At 41.0% G+C, this 21,150-nt stretch overlaps 1 protein-coding gene across 1 annotated transcript in view; it reads right to left on the reverse strand.

The window, feature by feature from the left end:
• Positions 1-4,887: 4,887 nt before the first annotated feature.
• Positions 4,888-21,150, reverse strand: part of KLHL24 (kelch like family member 24) — a 37,671-nt gene continuing 21,408 nt past the window's right edge. Inside the window, exons 4-7 of the mRNA XM_063440956.1 lie at positions 20,490-20,608; positions 15,890-16,078; positions 13,298-13,486; positions 4,888-5,629 (exon numbers count right to left, since the gene is read on the reverse strand). Coding sequence (XP_063297026.1) covers positions 5,429-5,629; positions 13,298-13,486; positions 15,890-16,078; positions 20,490-20,608 — 698 coding nt within the window. The 3' untranslated portion in view covers positions 4,888-5,428. The remainder of the gene's footprint in view (positions 5,630-13,297; positions 13,487-15,889; positions 16,079-20,489; positions 20,609-21,150) is intronic.

A 21,150-nucleotide genomic window follows, 5' to 3' on the forward strand; every position in this document is an offset into this window, starting at 1 on the left:
ACAAAAAATAATAATAATAAAATGCAAAAGACAGCGTGAATAGTATTCTATGATACCAAACAGAACCCGAGTCTAGAAAAAGCTCTGGTACATGATTTGGGGATACATTTACTGTCATTGGGTTACAATACACATCGTGATTTGGTCTAAGGTCACTCAAGTGTTCATAGGCTTAGCGCCTTTTTCTAACCCATTACTTTTGCATATATTAAAAGGACTCTATATAATACAGACTTTCTAAAACATTAAATCATGCCAACATGTTAATAAAAAAAAACACACACACACAAAAATACATAATGCACTGCATAGCTTAGCTTGTTTTTAAGATTATACTTTGCTTGCAATGGGGAATGGGCCCCAATACGTCTTCCCTTAGGGCCCTTTAAAACATAGATCTGTGATTACATGTTTTAAAGTTGCAATAAATAAAAAAAAAAAAGACATTTAATCTACATTTAAAAAAAAAAAAAATCAGATTTAGCTTACATAAATTAATGATTTTACACGTCCTCTGTAGATGTTATAGTTCAAAATCACCATGTTTTAAATAATTCAGGCCTTATTTAATATTTTTTGGACAAGGTTTTTAAATGATTTAATATTTTTGCATAAACTTTTAAAATGACTTCGTATTTTGAAAAAATATTTTAATTATTGTGATATTTCTGAATATATTTTTACATATATGAATGTATATATGAATATTTAAAAAAATATATATATTTTAAAAGTTTGTCCAACAATATTATCTAATTTGAAAAGTATTCAAAAATAATAAATCGAAGCCTCAGCGGGCAAAATTTACTTTACACCAAACATCATTCAAACACTTGTGAAAACCATAATCAGTTTGGGAGGAGGGTGCAGCGGAAAATGGAAACATTTGGTCACATAACAGGAAAATAAACCATATAGGTTTACATATTTTCTTATATATGTACATATTTTTAATGAAAATGTCTGTTTAAAGTGGCTCTGTCCCCGTCTGGGTATTTGCATAATTTGCAAAGACCCCCCCAGGTGAGTGTTCCCTTGGCAGAGGGTAGTTATACTAACCTGAACCTTCCCCTTGTGGCCACTACCATCCTCTTCCTAATGTTCCTCTTCAGCTCCTGGTGCTTCAGCTACCAGGAACCGTCAACAATGTACTCTTGCGCATGATGAGAGTACAACACTGAGGTCTAAGGAGGATCTTGCGGTTTCAGAGCAGTCACTAGTAGCAGATGAGGGGTTGACAAAAGGTAGCTCTGCCAAGATTTTATCTTCCTGTAATACTAATTGGGGGTTGGGGGAGGTTATTTAAAGGAGCACTATAGGATCAGGAACACAAACATGTATTCCTGACATTATAGTGTTCAAACCACCATCTAGACCCCCTGGCCCCCTCTTCCTTCCCTAAATATAGTAAAATCTTACTGTATTCAAGTGCAGCTCCTGGCTCTGCCCCTGTTTACCTGTGAACCACCTCTGTCTGCTGACATCATCAGAAGTGGTGGCCTGAGCCAAGCACTGTGCTTCCCCATAGGATTGCCAGAGACTGTCAAAAAGGCAGATCAGAGGCAGAGCCAGCACAAGTCAAACACAGCCCTGGACAATTAATGCATCTCTATGAGGAAAGTTTGGTGCCTGAATGCAGAGGGTGGAGACACTGAATAGCAGTGCTGCTTACTCTGCAGCACTGCCCAATGAAGCAGCTCTAACAGCCATCTGAGGAGTGGCCAGTGAAGTTATCACTAGGCTGTAATGTAAACACTGCATTTTCTATGAAAAGACAGCGTTTACAGGAAAAAAACCTGAAGGAAATAATTCAACTCACCAGAACAAATTCAATCAGCTGTAGTTGTTCTGGTGACTAAAGTGTCCCTTTAACAATGCTGCATTAAGAAGTGTCACACCATGTTAAAACAATTGTTAACTCTGAGTATTAATATTCATTTTCTCACCATTCATTCATTCTGTATACTATGTTTATGTATACATTGCTACCAAACTACACAGTGTTGCACATAGATCTCCTGAAAGATAAGCAAGCCCCAATTTCTGGATATAAATCACTATTCAGGTTAGTAGGTAAACTTAGAATCTGCCTCAAAATTGTAAATTCAGTTAATCTGATACACAGGCATTTCCCGGTTTATGTACTCCCGCTTTACGTTATTCCGCCTTTACGAACGCTCCACGGACCCACTGCCACTTTGTGCCAGCTCTCCATGGATGGGGACTGATGAGCACAGTTTGTGGCCAGGAGAAGAGAAAGGTAAGTAACAATGATGGTGATCGGAAGGAGGGGAGTGCTATGCTGAGCTGCTCCCCTCCTGCTGATGTTGTAGCGTGGCCCAGCGGACTGCAGTCAGACTGGGTACTCTACCATGGTGAACAGGAACAGGTACAGAACAGGAGGGGGAGAGACACCTGAAAGGAGGGGAGGGGGAAGACGCACATGGACAGGTACAGGAGTGGAGAGGGGAGCAACACATTGGCAGGTATAGGAAGGGAGGGGGGATAGACACATGGGCAGGTACAGGAGGGAAGAACGGAGAGACACATGGGCAGGTACAGGAAGGGAGGGGGGAGAGACATGGACGGGGAGTGGGGAAATGAGACACTTGGATGAGGCTGGGTGGGGGAAATGGGACACATCGAGGGACTGGGAGGGAATGAGACACATGGAGGGGCTTGGGGGGGAGGAGACACTTGGAGGGGCTTGGGGGGGAGGAGACACTTGGAGGGGCTTGGGGGGGGAGGAGACACTTGGAGGGGGTAATGAGACACTGGGAGGCGGAAGGAGAACCTGGAAGGACTGAGATGGGGTAATGAGACACTGGGAGAAGGATTGAGACACCTGGAGGGGTCTGGGAGGGGGTAATGAGACAACTGGAGGGGCTAATGTGTCACTGGGAGGGGGGAAAGAGACATATGGAGGGGTATGGGGGTAATTGAGACATATAGAGCATATCAAAACAAACCAGAAAAAATTTATTTTTTGGTCAGGAACAGAACCCATGTTTATTACATTGCGGTCTAAGGGAAATTAGTTCTCACTTTATGAACTAGGATTTGGAACCAATTAGTTCGTAAAGTCGGGAACTACCTGTACTTGTATATATTTGCCAACAGTCCTAAAACCAGTGGGACAGTCATGGATGTGAGCCGTTGTCCTGCTTTCCTGTTTTGTTGAATGGATTGTATCACTGACTTTCCTCCAAGCCCTCCAATCCTGGCCTCGTATTTGCCATATTTTGCAAGTATGGTTCTACATAGGCGGTTTTGTGATTGAATCACATTAGGTCATATTAGTTCTCTAGTTTGGAGAAACGTGCATTACAACAAATCCTATTAAACCCATAGTTATACCACAATAAAGCATACATATAAAAAGAATTGTAGACATATTCTTTATGGCAAAATGTAAGCTGCATAGAATTGTTCCCATTACTAAAGAAAATTGAGGAATTGGCTAAAGACAGCTACTCTTGTGATTCACAGCAACATTTTTATTTGTACAGTGCTCACATAGTATGCAACAAACTCGTAAATGGTCATGACAGAGAGTTGCAAAGTAAAGCTTACACTTTACTGCTGGGAAGATTGTTCATGGCTGCCAAAGAGTGATGGGAGTTGTACCTGAACAACAATTTTTGCAAATTCAATAATCCAACAATAATTAAAGTATCACAGCACATAAAAGTCCAAAAGCCCATATAACATGCAAAAAAAATACAAAACATAACAACTGTGCAAACTTAAACAAGACGCATAACATTGCTTAGTTGATTCCTATGGGGAAAAACACATTGCACCTTTAATCATAATAAAAATAGTCTTGATAGTCCTATAATATGCTTTCAATGAAAGGCACACAATATTACTCTGGCATTTACTTATAAAGAAAGAAAATATATGGATTTCATAGATAGTAATTGAGAAATAAATAACCAGAAGCTCTAGAAAAAATAAAAAAAATCACAAGGCATCCCCAGTGAGTTCTTTATATTGTGCAATTATAAAAAAAAAAAAAAAACAGGTTTATCATTAAGAGTTCAATTAATAACAGTCTATTCAAATACTTACAGTTAAAAAAAAAATGCCTTTATGGGCCTCTATTATATTTTTATTGGTTATTTTAACCTTTTCAAGGGGAACTGTTACTTCCCTGGATTAGTAATATTAGGTTTCATTACCCCCTGAATGTAACAATTATATGTTTGTCAGGTGTAATAAATAAAATTAAATGTTAAAATCCACAACTCTTGATCCTGTAAATGGGTGCCTCTATCTTAGCGCCCGGTCAGTCATTGTTATAAGCTCTGTCCTTTGCACTTGGCAGCCAGCAGACGTAAAGCAAAGAGAGAAGAGGAGAAATGAGACAGCAAGGATTATGCACTACAGTGAGAATTGTCTGAAAATCAAAGTGAATTCCAAATTAACGGCCAAAGTAGCTACTCTGGAAGCATAGTTGGCTTGTAGAATGTTTCAATATATTTCTCCTCTTATTTGCCTGGAATGGATTAGGATTTAATTTGCTAAATCTTATTTATTAATTTAAAATAAAACAGAGCATCTAAAAATAGTGAAAGGGACACTATGGGCACCCAGAACACTTTATCTCATTGAAGTGGTCTGAGTGCAGTGTCCCTGTCCTCTTAACCCGGCAATGTAAAACACTACAGTTTCAGAGGATTACAGTTCTGTATTCTTATCGATATAGTGTTCCCTTAAAGGGACACTATGGTCACCAGAACAACTAAAGCTTAATGTAGGAAAGCATTGGATTGGCTAAAAATCCGCCATTTTGATCATATCACCTGCAGACCCGTGCGGCGCTTGAAATAAGGTGAGTTTTATACTTTTATAGGGGAGCTAAGGGGGGAAGGATAACTTTTTACGCTATATAAAAGGTAATGCAAGCAATTAAAGTGGTTAACAAAAGCAGAATACAGCAACCCAAATTAAACGAATGATGTACAGGAGTTTTTGGGTTGTAAAAATTATATACGTTCAACAATTAATAATTTCTTTTCAAGGAATTACTGCTCATCAATCAGGCACATTAAAAGGCATTGGTTGTAGAAACTATGTTTAAAGAATCCACCTATCGCACTTAAAATACAACGCGAAACCAGAAATTATAATTAAAAAATACTTATATAAAAGAAGTTTTAAGAAAATAATTTTACAAAAATATTAAACAAGTCTTTTTTTTCTTCCCTAGGAGCCAAACCGCCCACTGGCCAAGCAAGCAGATATTTTTATATATCCAGAAAATGAAAAGTTAGAAAAGAAATTAAGAATTTAGTGTTATACTACGTTTGAGCTAGATGAATTGATCGATTTGCCTCCCTTGGAAGATGAAGGATTATTCCAAGTCTGTTTAATGTACACTAGCTCCTCCCTTTTTTTTTTTTTGTTCAATGTGATTGACAGTTCACATTTTGAAGGTTTTTTCATTGTATCTGTGAATTGTAACGCAGCCGTGATAAGACACGGGTCTGGGCATAGCAGCTACTCCAGTGAGGATACTGGTCGCTGGATCATAACACAGAATAGTATCAGTTGCCTCTCCATTTTCACCTCTTCCACCAAGTATGAAGATTTTCCCGTTACATACACACATGCCGCAGTTTTCCTAGAATACAGAAAAATATTTTTTTTTTACCATATCACATTTTCAACCACTGCAACATGGTGCAAACGTTCTATACAGATATCTTCCCTTCCGGAATTCTACTAAATGGACATAAACTCTTTCACAGACAGGAAGATTATAACAAGGCAAAAAGGTAATGATATGTTTCAGCACAAGACTTATTATTGCTTTGCATAGTGGTAATCTTGAAGGAACACTAAGCACCACAAAAACTTTAATTTAATGAAGTAGTTTTTGGTGCATAGATCTTGTCACTGCAATCTCACTGCTCAATTCTCTGCCATTTAGGAGTTAAATCACTTTTGTTTCTGTTTATGTAGCCCTAGTCACACCTCCCCTAACTGTGACAGACACAGACTGCATGTACTTTAACCATACATCATATATTATGAGGCTGCTACGGGCTCTAGCAAGCTATCAACATTGCAGGAGATAAGACATTCTAAATTAAAACATACTGTGCAACAAGAGAAGCTGCAAAATGTAGACTCTTTTTCGAGAAGTGTGTAGGGAGGCTGTGTGAGACACAGCCAGGGGAGGCGTGGCTAGGGCCAGGGATGTATTTACCACAAGGCAAACAAGGCATTTGCCTAGGGCGGCACTTTTAGGGGGGGCACCAAAAAATTCCACCCCAAGCTCCCAGACAAATGCCTTGTTTGCCTCATGTTCTGGGGCTGTCCACCTTACTGTGAGTGAGTGAGTGAGTGTAGCTGTCAGGGTGTGTCTGTGAGTGAGTGAAAGTGTGTGTTTTTCAGTGAGAAGGGGTGTGCCTGTGAGTGTGTGTCAGTGTGTGTATGTCATTTTATGTGGATCTGAGAGTGTGTGCCTGTCAGTGAAAGTGTGTGTTGGTTAAACAGTGTGTGGCAATGACTGTATGTGTGTGCCAATGACTGTGTATCTGTCAGTGAGTGTATATCAGTGCATGTATCAACGAGGGCATGTGTCTGTCAGTCAAAAAAGTGGCCTTGACACGAATTGGGGTGGCAAATTTAGATTTTGGGGTGCCTGAATTTAGTCATGCCTCAGGCAGCACAAATCCAAAATACACCACTGGCTAGGGCTGCATAAACAGAAACAGTAGTGATTTAACTCCTATATTGCAAATAATTGAGCTGTGAGACTTTAGGGGCATGATCTATACGCCAAAACTACTTCATTAAGCTAAAGTTAAAGCTAAAGTTACATTAGTGCTTAGGTTGTGCCTTTAAGACTTTATTATTTGAGTTTTTCATTCATCTTGGGTTGTTTGAAAAGATTAAAGCATGTTTCTGGAAGATTTTGTAAATAGACACATGTAAGTAGATTGCAACAGATAACACTATTGAATTGAATTATGTTCTGCCGCATGTGGTTTTCGCCAAGCTGCTCAAATGCCTGGGAGCATGGACATATGTTCTATTTTAGATGCCTGTCATACAGCATATTGCTATTATGGGATAAAAACAAATGCCTAAAACTCTTGTGCAGCATAAACCTGTCACGACAAGTTCATTTTAAGCCAAAACATCTCTTTATGTAATGGATACATAATTTGCAAGTGGTAAATCATGTATGTATGCTTAAAGGGATACGATGATCTATGGTTTGTAGCTGTAAACACAAACCCCCCTCCAGCACAATAGGTCCTGTGTTCTCCCCAATAACGCCAGAGTGACCAGATGCACCATGTTTTTAGGGACACATATACATATTGATGGGCAGCACGTGAAAAGGGTAGCCCTGTAGTATGTAGCAAATGCTTTTAACAATTATTTTGTCGGATGCTACACCACCCTGATTGCCAAGCTAATAAATGACACGCATCCTGAAACTACAAATGTGGATCAGGCCCCACTAAATTTGCAAAGACCCAATACAGAGCAGTTCAATTTTGACCTGTACCTATTAGGGTCATTAAGAAACACCTTAATAATCAAATAGAAAAACTTGCATCTAAACTTTATCGAAAACCTGTACAGAAACAAATCCTGCATAAGCCCTACAGTAAAGAAAAAGATTGTACCGCAAATGCTGATGCCAATCATTAATTATGGGGATGTAGTATGGTGACAAGCTGTTTGTTTTTATATTTAAATGTAAGTCATTAAATACTTTTTTACTTTACTCTGGAAGTGCACTACATCTTTGTATATATCCTTCTCTTTTGAGATACATACATCTGCTTTATGATGAACGTGTGAGGAGGGACAACACTACATTGGACACTGAAAGAAAAGATACTGCTTAAGGCTGTTTTAATTCTACAAATTTGTGAGTGACCAATTGTGATTATATACCAATGTCAGTCCCCACACAGTTAAACGCTATGTTTCTTTATTGTGTCTGTATTTAGCAGATATTCCCCTACTCTATGTGCATGTAGTATATGCACCTGCACCACAAAACCACCTTAAATAAACTCAATACATTGTATAACTCGTTCTGCCGCTTTGTGCTACAATGTAATTACAGGACCCACCATTGTGACATGCTAAAAGAACTAAACTGGCTGTCACTGGAATCCAGACGCACCCTTCATCTTCCCAGCCATGTGTTTTAGAGCTTTTCTGGGAAGCTCCCACCCTACCTGAGCAGAATGCTCCCCCCCAGATGTTCCCACCTCCTATAACCTCCGATCCAGTGCCAGCACTTTATTTAGTCTACCTCAATACAAATAGAAAGCAGCCCGATCCTCCTTTTCCTACAGAACACCGCAATTATTTAATGACCTCCTGCGTACTTTTAAATCTTCCCCAAGCCTAAAGTCCTTTAAGAGATCCCTCTATATACCTCAAAACAGAATGCACCTGTCATGGTTGTTCTATGTTAAATTTTGTATATATTGTGTATTAATATTGTTTTTGTATTTTATTGTACCACATTGTAACAATGCAATGATTTGTGGACCCAGGACATACTTGAAAACGAGAGAAATCTCGATGTATCCTTCCTGGTAAAATATTTTATAAATAAAATGAATGAATTAATTAAGCAATTAGGCAATAAAGAATGCTGCAGAATATGCATTATACATACTGCAGGGCAACTCTTTGAATGCGTTTTCATAAATACGACAAAGTTATATGTGTCCCTGAAAACATGGTACATCTGGTCACCCTGAATAACGCTGGAATGCTGACAGGTGAGGCAAGAGACCATTATATTTTAAATAGAATTTTTTTTTTTTTTTTTTATAAGCTATACATTTGCCAACAATTCTGCAAACGCCATTTCTACATGGAATTGTGATATTCTTTAAATTCTTTATTGTTCTGTGCCAGAGGATTAATACAATTATACCGACTGCCACAGCAGCGAAATGCGGTTTTGCAACTTAGACCTTCACGTGACATGGAGAAATAGCACACATTTTATTTTTAATATGTGTAGGGTGTGCGTGAGCCTATGAGGCATTCGTAGAGATTGATGCGTTGTGGGGTATTACAAAAGGATTGGTATAAATTCAAGAGGTAAAGCTCAGTGTTAGTAGGAAGAGTGAAGACAGGAAAACTAAACGCACTATTGGGGGGTGTGCCAGTTATACAGGTTGAATTTGTACCAAAGAGTTTACGGGTTGTAATTAAATCACTGAGGAGAAGTGGTGCAAAGTGTTCAGAGATAACTGTTGACCTTGATAAGGTATTCTTGGAGGTGGTAATGCGGATGGTGCTATGTGTTTAGGTTTGCTTAAGCACTTTGCATCGTTAGGTACCCCTAGCGGAGAGGTTGGGGGGGAGGTGTCTTGCCTGAGAGCATTACTTTTTAAGTAGAAGGGTTTATATAATGGGCCCCTATTAAAGTTTGTGGGGGAACTAGTCAGAAAGTTTAAACATAGTTAGAAACAAGGCATTGATAAAAATAAATAACAAACTTGTGCAATGACTGAAGCAGTATGTTCCCGGCTTCTCTCGGTTAAGATCAGTAGAGCTAGCACGGCATCCAGGTGTAGCGGCGATCTTCAGCTCCAGCTCTTGGGATGAATGGTGTGACAATAGCGGGGTTCCTGGCCCCGACCGGAGTGGTCATCGTTGGAGCGGTCCCAGGGAGGTGAGGAGTGATGGTGCCTTGGCCAGAGGGGTGAGGGTGTAGGTTGTTCCGTGAAGGGTCACTAAGAGGGATTCCGGTGCTCCCCATCGGTACTTCACGCCGGCCACTCTTACTTGTTGTGTATCCGGTGTGAGTGTCCTGCACATTTGCAGGGTTGATCTCGTCAGGTCCTGGCAAAAGGTCAAGTGTGATTCTTCGAATGATAGCGGTGTTTTGCCCATTAAGGCTGCCACGATACGTCCCTTATCTTGGGATGTGGTGCAGCGCAGTATGACATCACAGTCCGTAATGAGGGAGGACCTGATAGGGCCGGTGATTCTATACACTCCGTCCGTAGCAATTTTCTTTGCCACGGCTGAGAGCAAGATACTCGCCAACAGTCGTCTCACATAATGAGGCAATTTGTCGGGTAAGACAGTGGCCAGTATGCCACGGATTTTTACACTGTTGCGTCTGTATATATCCTCAAGGGAGGTCAGCTGTAGGGAGAGCACTAAGTGTGACTTGGTAAGCTGTTGTACCTCAGTTTGTACATTTGAGAGGCCAGCATTGATGTCTATAATGTCCTCTTCAGTAGCTCACACTCTGTCAGTGGTGTTTTGCATATCTGACCTTAGTACTGCGAGTTCTGCTGCGAGTAACTTGTGGAAGTCATGTAGTAGGACCTTCAGATCATGCTTAGTCGTGGGACTGGAATCCTCCATGGTCCCGGTGGCGTGGTGAGTGTGTCAGCCCGCTCTTGTGAGTCACGTTGCTCGGGTAATGTGGCCGGTGAGGCAGCAGGGATTTTCTCTGCGGGTGCCATCTTGGGCTGCGCTTGTTTCTATAATATGGCTCCGATATCTCAATGGTCTGATGGAGGGTTCGGCTTTTGGGAGCGCTGTCACATGGCAGGCATCTGGGCACCTGGTTCAGGTTCTGGCTGTGGTCGGGCCTGGTATGTAGGCTCCCAGTGCTCATAAACTCCACCGAGGAGGGTCCCCAAGTCCGGGATCTCTTGTGTGGTGTAGGACCCAGGCCTTCGTCTTCACTTAGGCACACTTTTAGGGAGAAAGAAGGTCATCAATCGGTGCGGATATTGCTCCTGCATCTTTTGGAGGATCTTTTAATGTTCGATTGTGTGAGTGGACGCAGATATGGGCGAGATTGTGGGCAATCGGCCGGAGCTGTCTAAGATGGCATCCGTGCAGCTTCGTTGCTGCTCTGCCCCTCCTATTATATTCTTTAAACATGTACGTAACATGACCGGTACATTTTAAAATAATTCCTCTTATTAGGGAACTGATCAAATTATGCGTTAACAGCACAACGTTAAGAGTGACGAAATGACAAACAAAGCTTCCAAATAGAGTCTTAGAGAATGTTTGGAAAATAAATGCTAATTTAGCTTCTGCATTGTTTCTAGAAGTGAATACATGGATTGTGATTTATACAAATATGTTAGTGATACAGTTTGAGGGGGAGCATTCAATGTACAAAGATGCTGATGTTTGTGAAACAATATGGGCAGTGAGCAGACAGCTACCGCTCTGATACTGGGTTTATTACCAATTCTGAACACATATGTATATAAACGGGACTAGTACACCCAAGTCCATAATAAACTTTATAAAATGTGACCCTTATATTGTAATCAAGATCTTTACATTTAGGGCTAGAAAATGAGTTGCTCTAGTATGAGGAGAGATAACGGGGAGATATGCCAAGTAAGAATATAGGAACTATGAGGAAATAGCAAGATTATAAACCTCTCTGAAAATCTTGGGAGATTAGACGAAGAGAGAAGATGGAAGGGGAACAAGGGAAATGAAAGGGGGAAACGATATGGGACAGATTAAAGTGAATGTGACAAAGGGCAAAAATAAGAAAGTGGCATAGAGATAGGGATATCGGGTATAAATCCCACGTGCATCTCTTTAAACGTGGAAAGTAATTTGTTCTGTTCCCGTTTTGCTGGCATCTACTGTTTTTGAGTTCATTTTGTTGCTTTAGTGGTCTAAAACAATGCCATTTGCAATGATTTGGAGTTTGTATTAACTAATCCAGCCCTTCCTCCTGATAAAATTAGATCTCTGTGGATTCCCAATGGACTTATTATTGGCATTTATGTATCGCCAACTTATTCTGCAGCGATTTACAATATTCATATTAAACTCTTTGTTAGCCACAGTAGAGAGATCAAATTAAAAAGCAGTATCCCTTTCATTTGAGACACCCTCTCCCTCAAGCATATGGGTGTGTAGCTCTTTAGAAACTCCTTACCCTAGTTTAAAAAAAACCACAGTCTGATCTGAACTGCTAATATGTCGCAAATAACAGGTCAGCATTCTAAAGATAAACACTCTACATAAACCTTTACAGGTTTTTCATGTGCTCCCATTTCTGTCCCTATAATGGTCTTTAGAGATCCAAAGGCTCTCATCACTTCCTTTGCTTGGTCAGCAAAACAACTTCAGCTTAATTAAATGTTTTATGTAAATGTCTCACTGCTTAATTCTTTGCAATTTAGGAGTTAAATCACTCTATTTATGCAGCCGTAGCCACACCTCCCAACAGCTTGTTGTGACTCACACACTTCCTGAAAGAGAGTCTAAATTTTATTAGCTTCTCTTTCTCTCAGTTTCTCTTTGTTTAATTGTGATTTACTTATCTCTTGCTCTGTTAATTCCTTACTAGAGCATGCAACAGCATCGTGTGTGATTCAAGTTCAAATAGCAGAGCAGGAGATTAGAACTTCTAAAGTAAACACATTGTGCTATAGTATCTGATTGAAAATGAAACCAATATTGTAGTGAGTCACAGCTGTGTTGGAGAATGGTGCACTCAGATGATTTGGTTACCACTCAGAACATGTTCCCTAGCTCCTCTTTATCATTCGAGTATTCTTCCTTCAATTTGGCAACACTTTGGTGGCCCTTGAGAGAACTTCTCCCTGAGTTCTCCCTTGACTTATTCTACCAACTCAGTGAGGGCCCTTGATGTCCCCTATCACTAGAAACTTAAACCCTTTTCTTCTTTTCTGGTACGTATCCCTGCATCATGAGCCTTGCACCTCAACTACATGCATCACTATCTCAAATCTTTCTGTGATGTACACCTTCGGAATACGCCACTAAGGTAATTTGAAAACGTGGTCACATTTCAAACAACAAAAATATTACTTTTTGTCTCTAACAAATTGGAAGCTATGCAACGGGGGTCAGCTTCAGATAAAGTTGAAATGGGAATGATGAGATAAGGGATAAAAACATGGGCCGAGTTAGTGGTTAGTAGGGAAGTGATAGATATAAGCTTTGGTAGAGGTGTTGAGACAGGGATAAGGGCAGGGAAGGGGCGGTAGTCTGTTATAGGAGATATAGGAGAAATGTGTTTGATGTAGATTCTGCAGAAGAAATACAACTGGAGTGGACCAATCGCCATCTCCTAGTTTGAAAAGGATGAGAAAGACAGGAAAAAGCATAAGGGCAGAGAATATAAGTAGATATATGATGATATACATGAATACACACGCATTAACAAAACACTTGCTTTGTCTTGAATCATAAATTAATAACAACTACATCTTATTTCTTGGCACACCCTTCATTCTTTTGTGAAATATTGAACTAATTATGCAATTACCTGTCTGCTAAACATGTTCTGCACATGAATCCAGAAATCCTCCACTGGGTCATAGCAATAAATTGCTTTTGTTAGCCCTCCAGCGACATATATGAGGTTATTTAAGGATACTGCCGTAATGCACCTCTTTGCTATAGGAATTGAGGCTCTTAGTAACCATGTGTTAGTGTCTGGATCATAGCACTGAACCTGAGTGTAGAAACAAAAACATTCAATGAATTAATGTATGTAGGAATACTTCACACAGACAAGATCCCAATAATTATTCGGAGGTTACAAACATCCAGAGAATAAATCATTGGTGCAGGGAACGGAACTGTGACTTGGCCACGAACAAATAAACTAAGGTAACACTCTCTGTCAGGTCGAACTAGAATTAGCACGGTCTTCTCCTGCTATCTCCACCAGCTGTACCAGACATGAGAAACATGTGTTGTTCATTCACTCAACTGTACAGCAAGGAGATGAAGCAAAGGACATGAGTTTGTTCGGCACCTTCACACTAAAACACCATCTAAAGTATCTCTAATCTTCTTCTTCACTGATAAAAAGATCTGAATTCTGTTTGGACAATATGCTTGGTGGACATCCCCCCACTTCTACTCTCTGTCTTTTACCTACCCCATCATTCCTTGTTCCATATGCCTTATATCTTCCTCTTTCAACTGCACCCTTTCCTTAAGTTTCCCCTCTCCTCATTACATCTGATTATGTTCTCCTCATTCATCTCCCATCTTCTGTCATCATTCTATCTTCCCCATGTTCATCATTGTTTTCATATATCTCCTTCCATGATACATTCTATTTTTCTGTTGCATTCATCTTTAGTTACCTCATTATTCCATTACCGACTTCTGTACTCATTCCCTGTCCCATTTATACTCGCTTCCATCGCATCCTTATTTTCTCCCGTGTCCTATTCTACTATTCACATTCACTTTTAGCCTCCCTTTCTTCGTTCATCTCCTGTACCTGCAGAATTACACTTCCCTAATCTCCCCTTGATCTCTCCCTCCCCAATGCATTATCTTAAACCTATTTCAATGCGATGCTCGGTCAGTGACAGATCTATAGAACATTTGACTATCAATACTTCTTGTCCCGCCTATCACCGTCAGGTGGACCACAAGGGAGGCAGAAATAATTTAACATTACATCCTCAGGAACAGCCAGAAAGATAAAATCCATGTATTCCCAGCACAAAACAAAACAGTGTGACCATACCAGGAATGACGTGCCTCACAAGATTCAAAACATCAAACTTGACAGCCACCATCTACGCATTTCGTTACAACTTTATCAAGACTTGATGATTTAATACATCTTTTTACGGACATGTCACACTGAAGGTAACAAGGGCTGGGAGGACCAATGACAAGCAGCGGGGGTATGTGATACCACTACTCCGAAATCACGAATCATGAATTAATTAAAAGTAATGTCCTGATAATGGTGAATTAAAAATGCTAAGTGACATTATAGCAAAGCAATAAAGACAAGGCATTCAATATCCTGCAATCTCGTTGTAGTAATGGTGCACATTGTTGCTGGGTACAGAAGAGAACCATGCACATGTAAACCCCGGGTCCTCAGTGGCCTAGCTTCTAACCCAACATGTACTACTGCGGAAGCGCATCTTTTTTAGCCATGCTAACAGATGTGGCTAGTACTCTGACTCTAAACCTAAGAACAGTTATCCAAAACCTATAAACATGAACATAAACCTCTATACACTAACTGTAAACATGTATAAAAAGAGTACATTTCTGTACATCATCACTAATGGCATGCAACATTGTAAGTGGTGGTTTAGACTGTGTTTTTTAGCCAATACCTCTGCTCACATTTAGCTACTTTGTGATACATATGAAACAACATAAATTTGATTCACTCCAGACAAGTTCTAGTGCCTCTACGCATAACTAAACAGTTAATTTAAATACATTTTTTATTTTCAGTATGACATTTGGCAGTTAATAAACAGGAAATATACAAAGAATGTTTTCTATTCTTGTACATAAAATTAAGATTCAAAACATCATTTTATTGTACGGAGGATTGGATGCATCTACATCTGCACGGTTTGGCAATACTGGCCGCCCAGTTTGCACAACTTCCAATCTGCTAGAGCTCCCCCTGCAGGTTGCTTTTGTCACATAGTCCTAAAAAACAAATCTGAATCTTGGTGAATTCTTAGATATAAGTTAGATAACACATTTCAGCCCTTAGTTACAATAGTTACAGACTTGGTCCTAGAACAGAGCACACATAACTATGTAAGTTTCTGACATGCTCTTTGGTGGTATATTAGAAAGGTTTACCCTGTTCTTCATATACTAGCACTTCTCTGCGGAAAATGAATCAAGTGAAAGCCTCACAATCTGTTCTTAAATGGATCACCAAAACATAATTAGTATGAACTCTATTATAATATGCTTTAATTGGAGACTCCAAATCTGCAATATCGGAGTGACCAAAATTTGGAGTTTCCATTTTATGTTCCACTATAACAAACGTATTCAGTCAACCAGAATAGCTGAAGAGTATGGAAGCGTCTAGTTTACTAATGTTACAGTTAGATGTGGACCATACCTTGTCAGAGCAGGTGTTGTCATCGGGTCCCCCACCAATCACAAAGAGTTTTCCAACACAGCTGGTGACTGCTGGTGAACTCACAGCTTCCTTAAGTGGAGCAGCATCTGTCCACCGATTAGAGAATGAATCATAACATTCAACACTGCTCAGTCTATTCTGCCCATCATATCCTCCAACCACGTACACCTGAAAAACAGGGTCCAGAAATAGTGGTAGCATTATTTTCTGTTGTCTGTCCGATGCCTCCTCTTTCATTCAACTTTCATCATGACTTTGTAAAGTGACTGTAGGAGGTATGTAAAACAAACAAAATAGACACCAATATAGTGTAGTACAAGCATGTCAAACTCGTGTCCCACAATTAATATCTTTACGGCCCAGCGAGCTGCAAGTTTGCCATGCTTACTAAGGTAGAGTAAACACCTGCTCTCCCCACATTGCAGGTGCCTAGAGAGGTTGCTGGCGGCAGCGAGGGAGCTCCAGTCTTCTTGCTCCTCACTGCTCCCTCGTGCGTGCCCTCTGTAGTGGTGCCAGAATATGACGGCATCACTTAACTGCGCTCGTGAGGAGCAAGTAGGACACCTCCCGAGAGAAGATCCCCACTGGACCCCAGGGAGAGGCCCCACACCAGCTCCTAAAGGTAGAGAACAATAAATAAAATGATGTGAGTGTGTGCAAGAATGTGTAAATGTGTGAGTGTGTGTCTGTCAGTGAGTGACTGTGTGTCTGTCACAGAGTATGTGTGTGTCTTTCAGAGAGTGTGTGTCTGTCAGTGAGCGAATGTCTGTGTGTCTGTCACAGAGTGAGTGTGTCTGTCAGTGTGTTGTCTGTCAGAAAGTGTGTGTGTGTGTGTCTGCCAGTGAGTGTATGTTGGTCAGTGTTTCGATGGCCGCGGCTGGACAGTGAAGGAACTGGAGGTGCACAGAGGCATGCACATAACGTCAATGTGCTCCACCTTCACAGGGTTTCATGGAATAGCGGGAGGATCTGCTTTGGCACAGGGTGCGGACCGCGCCTTTGGGGGTATACCAGAGGCTGGACTCCGGAGTCCCATGCTGGCAGCGGCAATGTGAGTGGAGTCTGCTTATTGGCTAATATTGTTTTGTTTTTTTTAAACAATAGCTGGGGTTTAGTAGAGGGGGGGCTGGGGTTTTGTAGAGGGGGATGCTGTTTTTTATACTGTACTTTTCAAAACAAACCTACGCCTCTATGAAAATTTGTTTGTTTTTGCGGCCCACATAAACTTAAACCTGGTATATTTGGCCTGTGCTAGCCTTTAAAGTTTTTACATGCTTGGTGTAATATGTATGGGTGGCACAACCTGGGTAAGTAGATAAATGAAATTGGACATTAAGTGGGGCCCTTTACTAGCTCCTAATGAACAGCGTGGAGTAGTATAATCTTCACAGTGGCCTATATTGGTGTCTGTGTTCTTTCTTTAGTAGTATGGGAAGAAGAACAAAAACAAATATAGTGCACACTGCCAATGTCAAGGTAAACCCCTATATAAAAAAGGAAGAATCACAGGCACTCCGAGTTCAAGCCGCAGGCAGTTTTATTGTGACAAAATGCAACGCAACGTTTCGACCGTAAAAGGTCTTTTTCAAGCTGGTCCTGATCCGGAGCACCCGTGGCCGCTGGGATTGAGTGCGGTTCACATTATCTACTCTGGTAAACCCCTATATGTCATGAATTCATTATACCATTCCACACTTTTCATTAGGAGCCATTAACCCCTTAAGGACCAAACTTCTGGAATAAAAGGGAATCATGACGTGTCAGACACGTCATGTGTCCTTAAGGGGTTAAAGACCCTCACTAAAATTATGTGTACTTCCATTTAGCTGCTTACTCAGCCTGTGCATCCTTTGCAAATTACAATATATAGGTGTATATCGGTTTGTTTTACATGCCTCCTGGACCAAACTTGGATCAAATGATACATCAAATGTCCCAAGGCGGGCATTATACAACTGTCTCTTTTTCTGTACTGAATTATATACACAACATACTACACCGTACACTCCTCCTCCTCTTCGTCTTGTTTCATAGGTCACCATTTGAGGAAATCTCAAGGCGCTACTCCCACCTCTACGTATACACATCCTATAACGTACCGTAACAGAGACACTTCGGATTGGCCTGTTTAACGGTCTCCCTGACCCCACCAGTACCTTCCAAGTGCTAAACATACCAACTCCTTTAATACTATGATGGGTTAAAACACCCAGACGTGTGCATTTCAAGTGCAAACCTTGGACAGACAGGAATATCATGAAAGCATCATGGATTAAAATACTGAATACTAATGAACATAAGTCATATTTCTCCCTCTGTTCAACTCTGATGTGGGTTCAACTTGGGTAAAAGAAGTTAAAAGAAACCCTATCGGGGGGCGGGGCCTGACCGCCGGTCGGATCAGACACGCTTTGTCTGAGCTCCTGCTTCTGAGCTTGGAAAACGGAGCCAACTGCGGACCAAAAACAGACACCGACCTGGAAATGTGACCAAAGCACCACTCAGGCGACGGTGATTCAGGGGACACCTAACAAGAACCCCAGCGGCGCCAAAGTAACCCGACAAGAGCCGGAGGCCTACGAGCTTGAGCCTGGGTGAGACGGCCGCTCGCCCGGTTCTCCGACCGGCGCTCTGCCACCCCCCCCCCCCTCTGGACCGGGGGGGTCATCCCGGTCCCCACGGGTGGCCACATAAGCATGCCGCAGAGCCTTCACACAGGCCCTGATAAACACAGAGATCGGAGATGGTTGACTCCAAGATGGCCGACAGCCACTTCTCTTGAGCGGGAAACTCCGCTGACACCAAGTAGCACCAGTAAGTTTGGACTCTACCTCACAGCGGAGCCCTGCAGCAGCCCCCGCGACAAGCCTTATGCCCACATCACGCCTGCAATGAGGATAAGGGGGTGTGGAGGCGGAGGGGGAGCGGGAAAGAGCGGGCCCCACCATAGCGCACTTCAGATAACACTGCTACCACACGCAGCGGGCCCACATGGGCTGAGGGCCACAGTGGAAAGCCTCCCGAAGCACTAGCCGCACACGCCGGACAACCGAGGCCGCTGGCGGCGACTACCACCAGGCTCTACAGCAGTGCCCCCACAGGGAAGGAACTCCCAACACTCCTGAGACCTCCTACCCAAGAAACTGACCTGCCTCACACGCTGACGACTAAAGTGGCTCTCAGTCAGTCACCCTCTCCAGCTACAACACCCCTGAACAAGCGGAGCATCGGCTGAACCGACCTTATCACCGAGGCACCAGCCGCACACAGCAAGCAGTAGACAGGTCGGAAGATCGGCTTATAGACCCCTCACACTTGCACGCTGGGACCCTCTCATAGAGACATTGTGGATCGGGTATCGCCTGATATACACCCTTCACATGACTTTGCACAGCGTTCTATGATGCAGAAAGTGTAATGCTCATTTTTCTCTTTTTTTTTTTTTTTTTTTTTTGTGTGTGTGTGTGTGTGTGTTTTTGTTTATTTGTTTCATCAGTTTGAAATTAGCCTGCTTCTCCCATTGTCCTAGCCTGTCAGAATTATATTCTAGATGTCACGTTTTAACTGGATGCTCGTAGCCTACTAAATATACATTAGCATGATATAGCATATAACTTAGTCCAGTCTTAGCAGGCAGAGTGGCTACAAAACATAGCATAGAGCAAACATGACCTCTATTTGTTAAAAGTGAAATCATCTGCTGCAAAGTAAATGAGAAGCACTAGAAGATTACTTAAACCAAAGGCGCAACATGACGGTTATACTATAGTTATTACACGAAAAATGTTTATTGCTTGTACCAAACGACAAAACATAGCGAGAAAAATGTGCAGTTCTTTATAATCGAACCTCCCATGCGTACTCCACATACACATATCTAAGCCTGCTTAACGAAGTAACGAGATTACCAACAGTATTAAAGCGAGAGATAGCGGTATTAAAGCGAGCGATAGCGATATTAAAGCGAGAGATAACAGTATATAACAGTATTGAAGCGAGAGATAACAGTATATAACAGTATTGAAGCGAGAGATAACAGTATATAACAGTATTGAAGCGAGAGATAACAGTATATAACAGTATTGAAGCGAGAGATAACAGTATTTAGCCATAGCATGTTACTATATACAAAATGAGGTTGATAATCACAGACTTTGACAATTTGTTATGACGACCCTATCCTGTACAACCCTTGAAAAGTCTCCCTCTCTTTCTTCTGTACCCCTATAATCACATGCCTCAACAAAAATAAAGAATTACAAAAAAAAAAAAAGAAACCCTATCATTAACAGTACATGGTAAACAGAATTGAAAATTATCTCTAAGCTGTGTTAGCAGGATTGCAACACTAACATGTAGCTCAAAAAACAAAATACATTTTTTTTCTTCTCTCTCCTCTGCCATTTCCATCTTACAGTCAATTGTATTTTTCTTGTCCATATTCTTATAGTCTGTGTCATAAAGTAACTGGTTTACAATTCTGGGCTATGTATTTATTAGCCTGCAATTCTTGGGTAATGTCTATATATATATAAACTGAATTATTGACCAATTAATTAATTGATACTTTTTATCTTACCTTCCCAAGTAGAACAGCCATTTTATGACGCCATCTTCCTTTGTTTAAAGAAGCAACCCTGATCCAGATGTTTAGCTGAGAGTTATACATCCAAACATCACGGCCGTTGATTCTACCTCCTACAAAACAAATATATGAAACATGAATTCGTCATCTGATCCCTTAACAATGAAACTGGAATGAACTCACATGACACTAGATTTTATTTAAGGATTCCAACTATAGAGGGCTTCGGTTTATAGATTAAGACTGTGTTGTTTATGCCAATGTACATTGCAAGAATATACTGCAAATTACTCAGTAGAGTAATTCATTAGATAAAATCAGGATTCAGAGCCTGGGGATAATGTTTATGATGTTTTCATTTTAAGAATGCGTACAAGGTCAGAGAAAGGAAGGATTTGCTTTAAAATGGAACAGTCGCTATCGCTCATTAGAGATATCTTTGCCAGAAGCTCAAGGAAGCAAGGTAAAAGGTTAGTATAGGACCCACCTGAGAGGTTTGCCTTGACGTGCTAGGTGGGCTAAACTCTCTCATGGCCATTGGAGAAACAAAATAACCTTGATTTGTTAAATATGCATAGGGATTGAGGAAGAGCATAGGTAACTTTTTTATTTGTTTTCTTTTTTATTTTACAGATTTAGACAAATTTGTAAACAA

This window comes from Pelobates fuscus, chromosome 2 (genome assembly GCF_036172605.1).
Source record: "Pelobates fuscus isolate aPelFus1 chromosome 2, aPelFus1.pri, whole genome shotgun sequence".
NCBI lineage: Eukaryota > Metazoa > Chordata > Amphibia > Anura > Pelobatidae > Pelobates > Pelobates fuscus.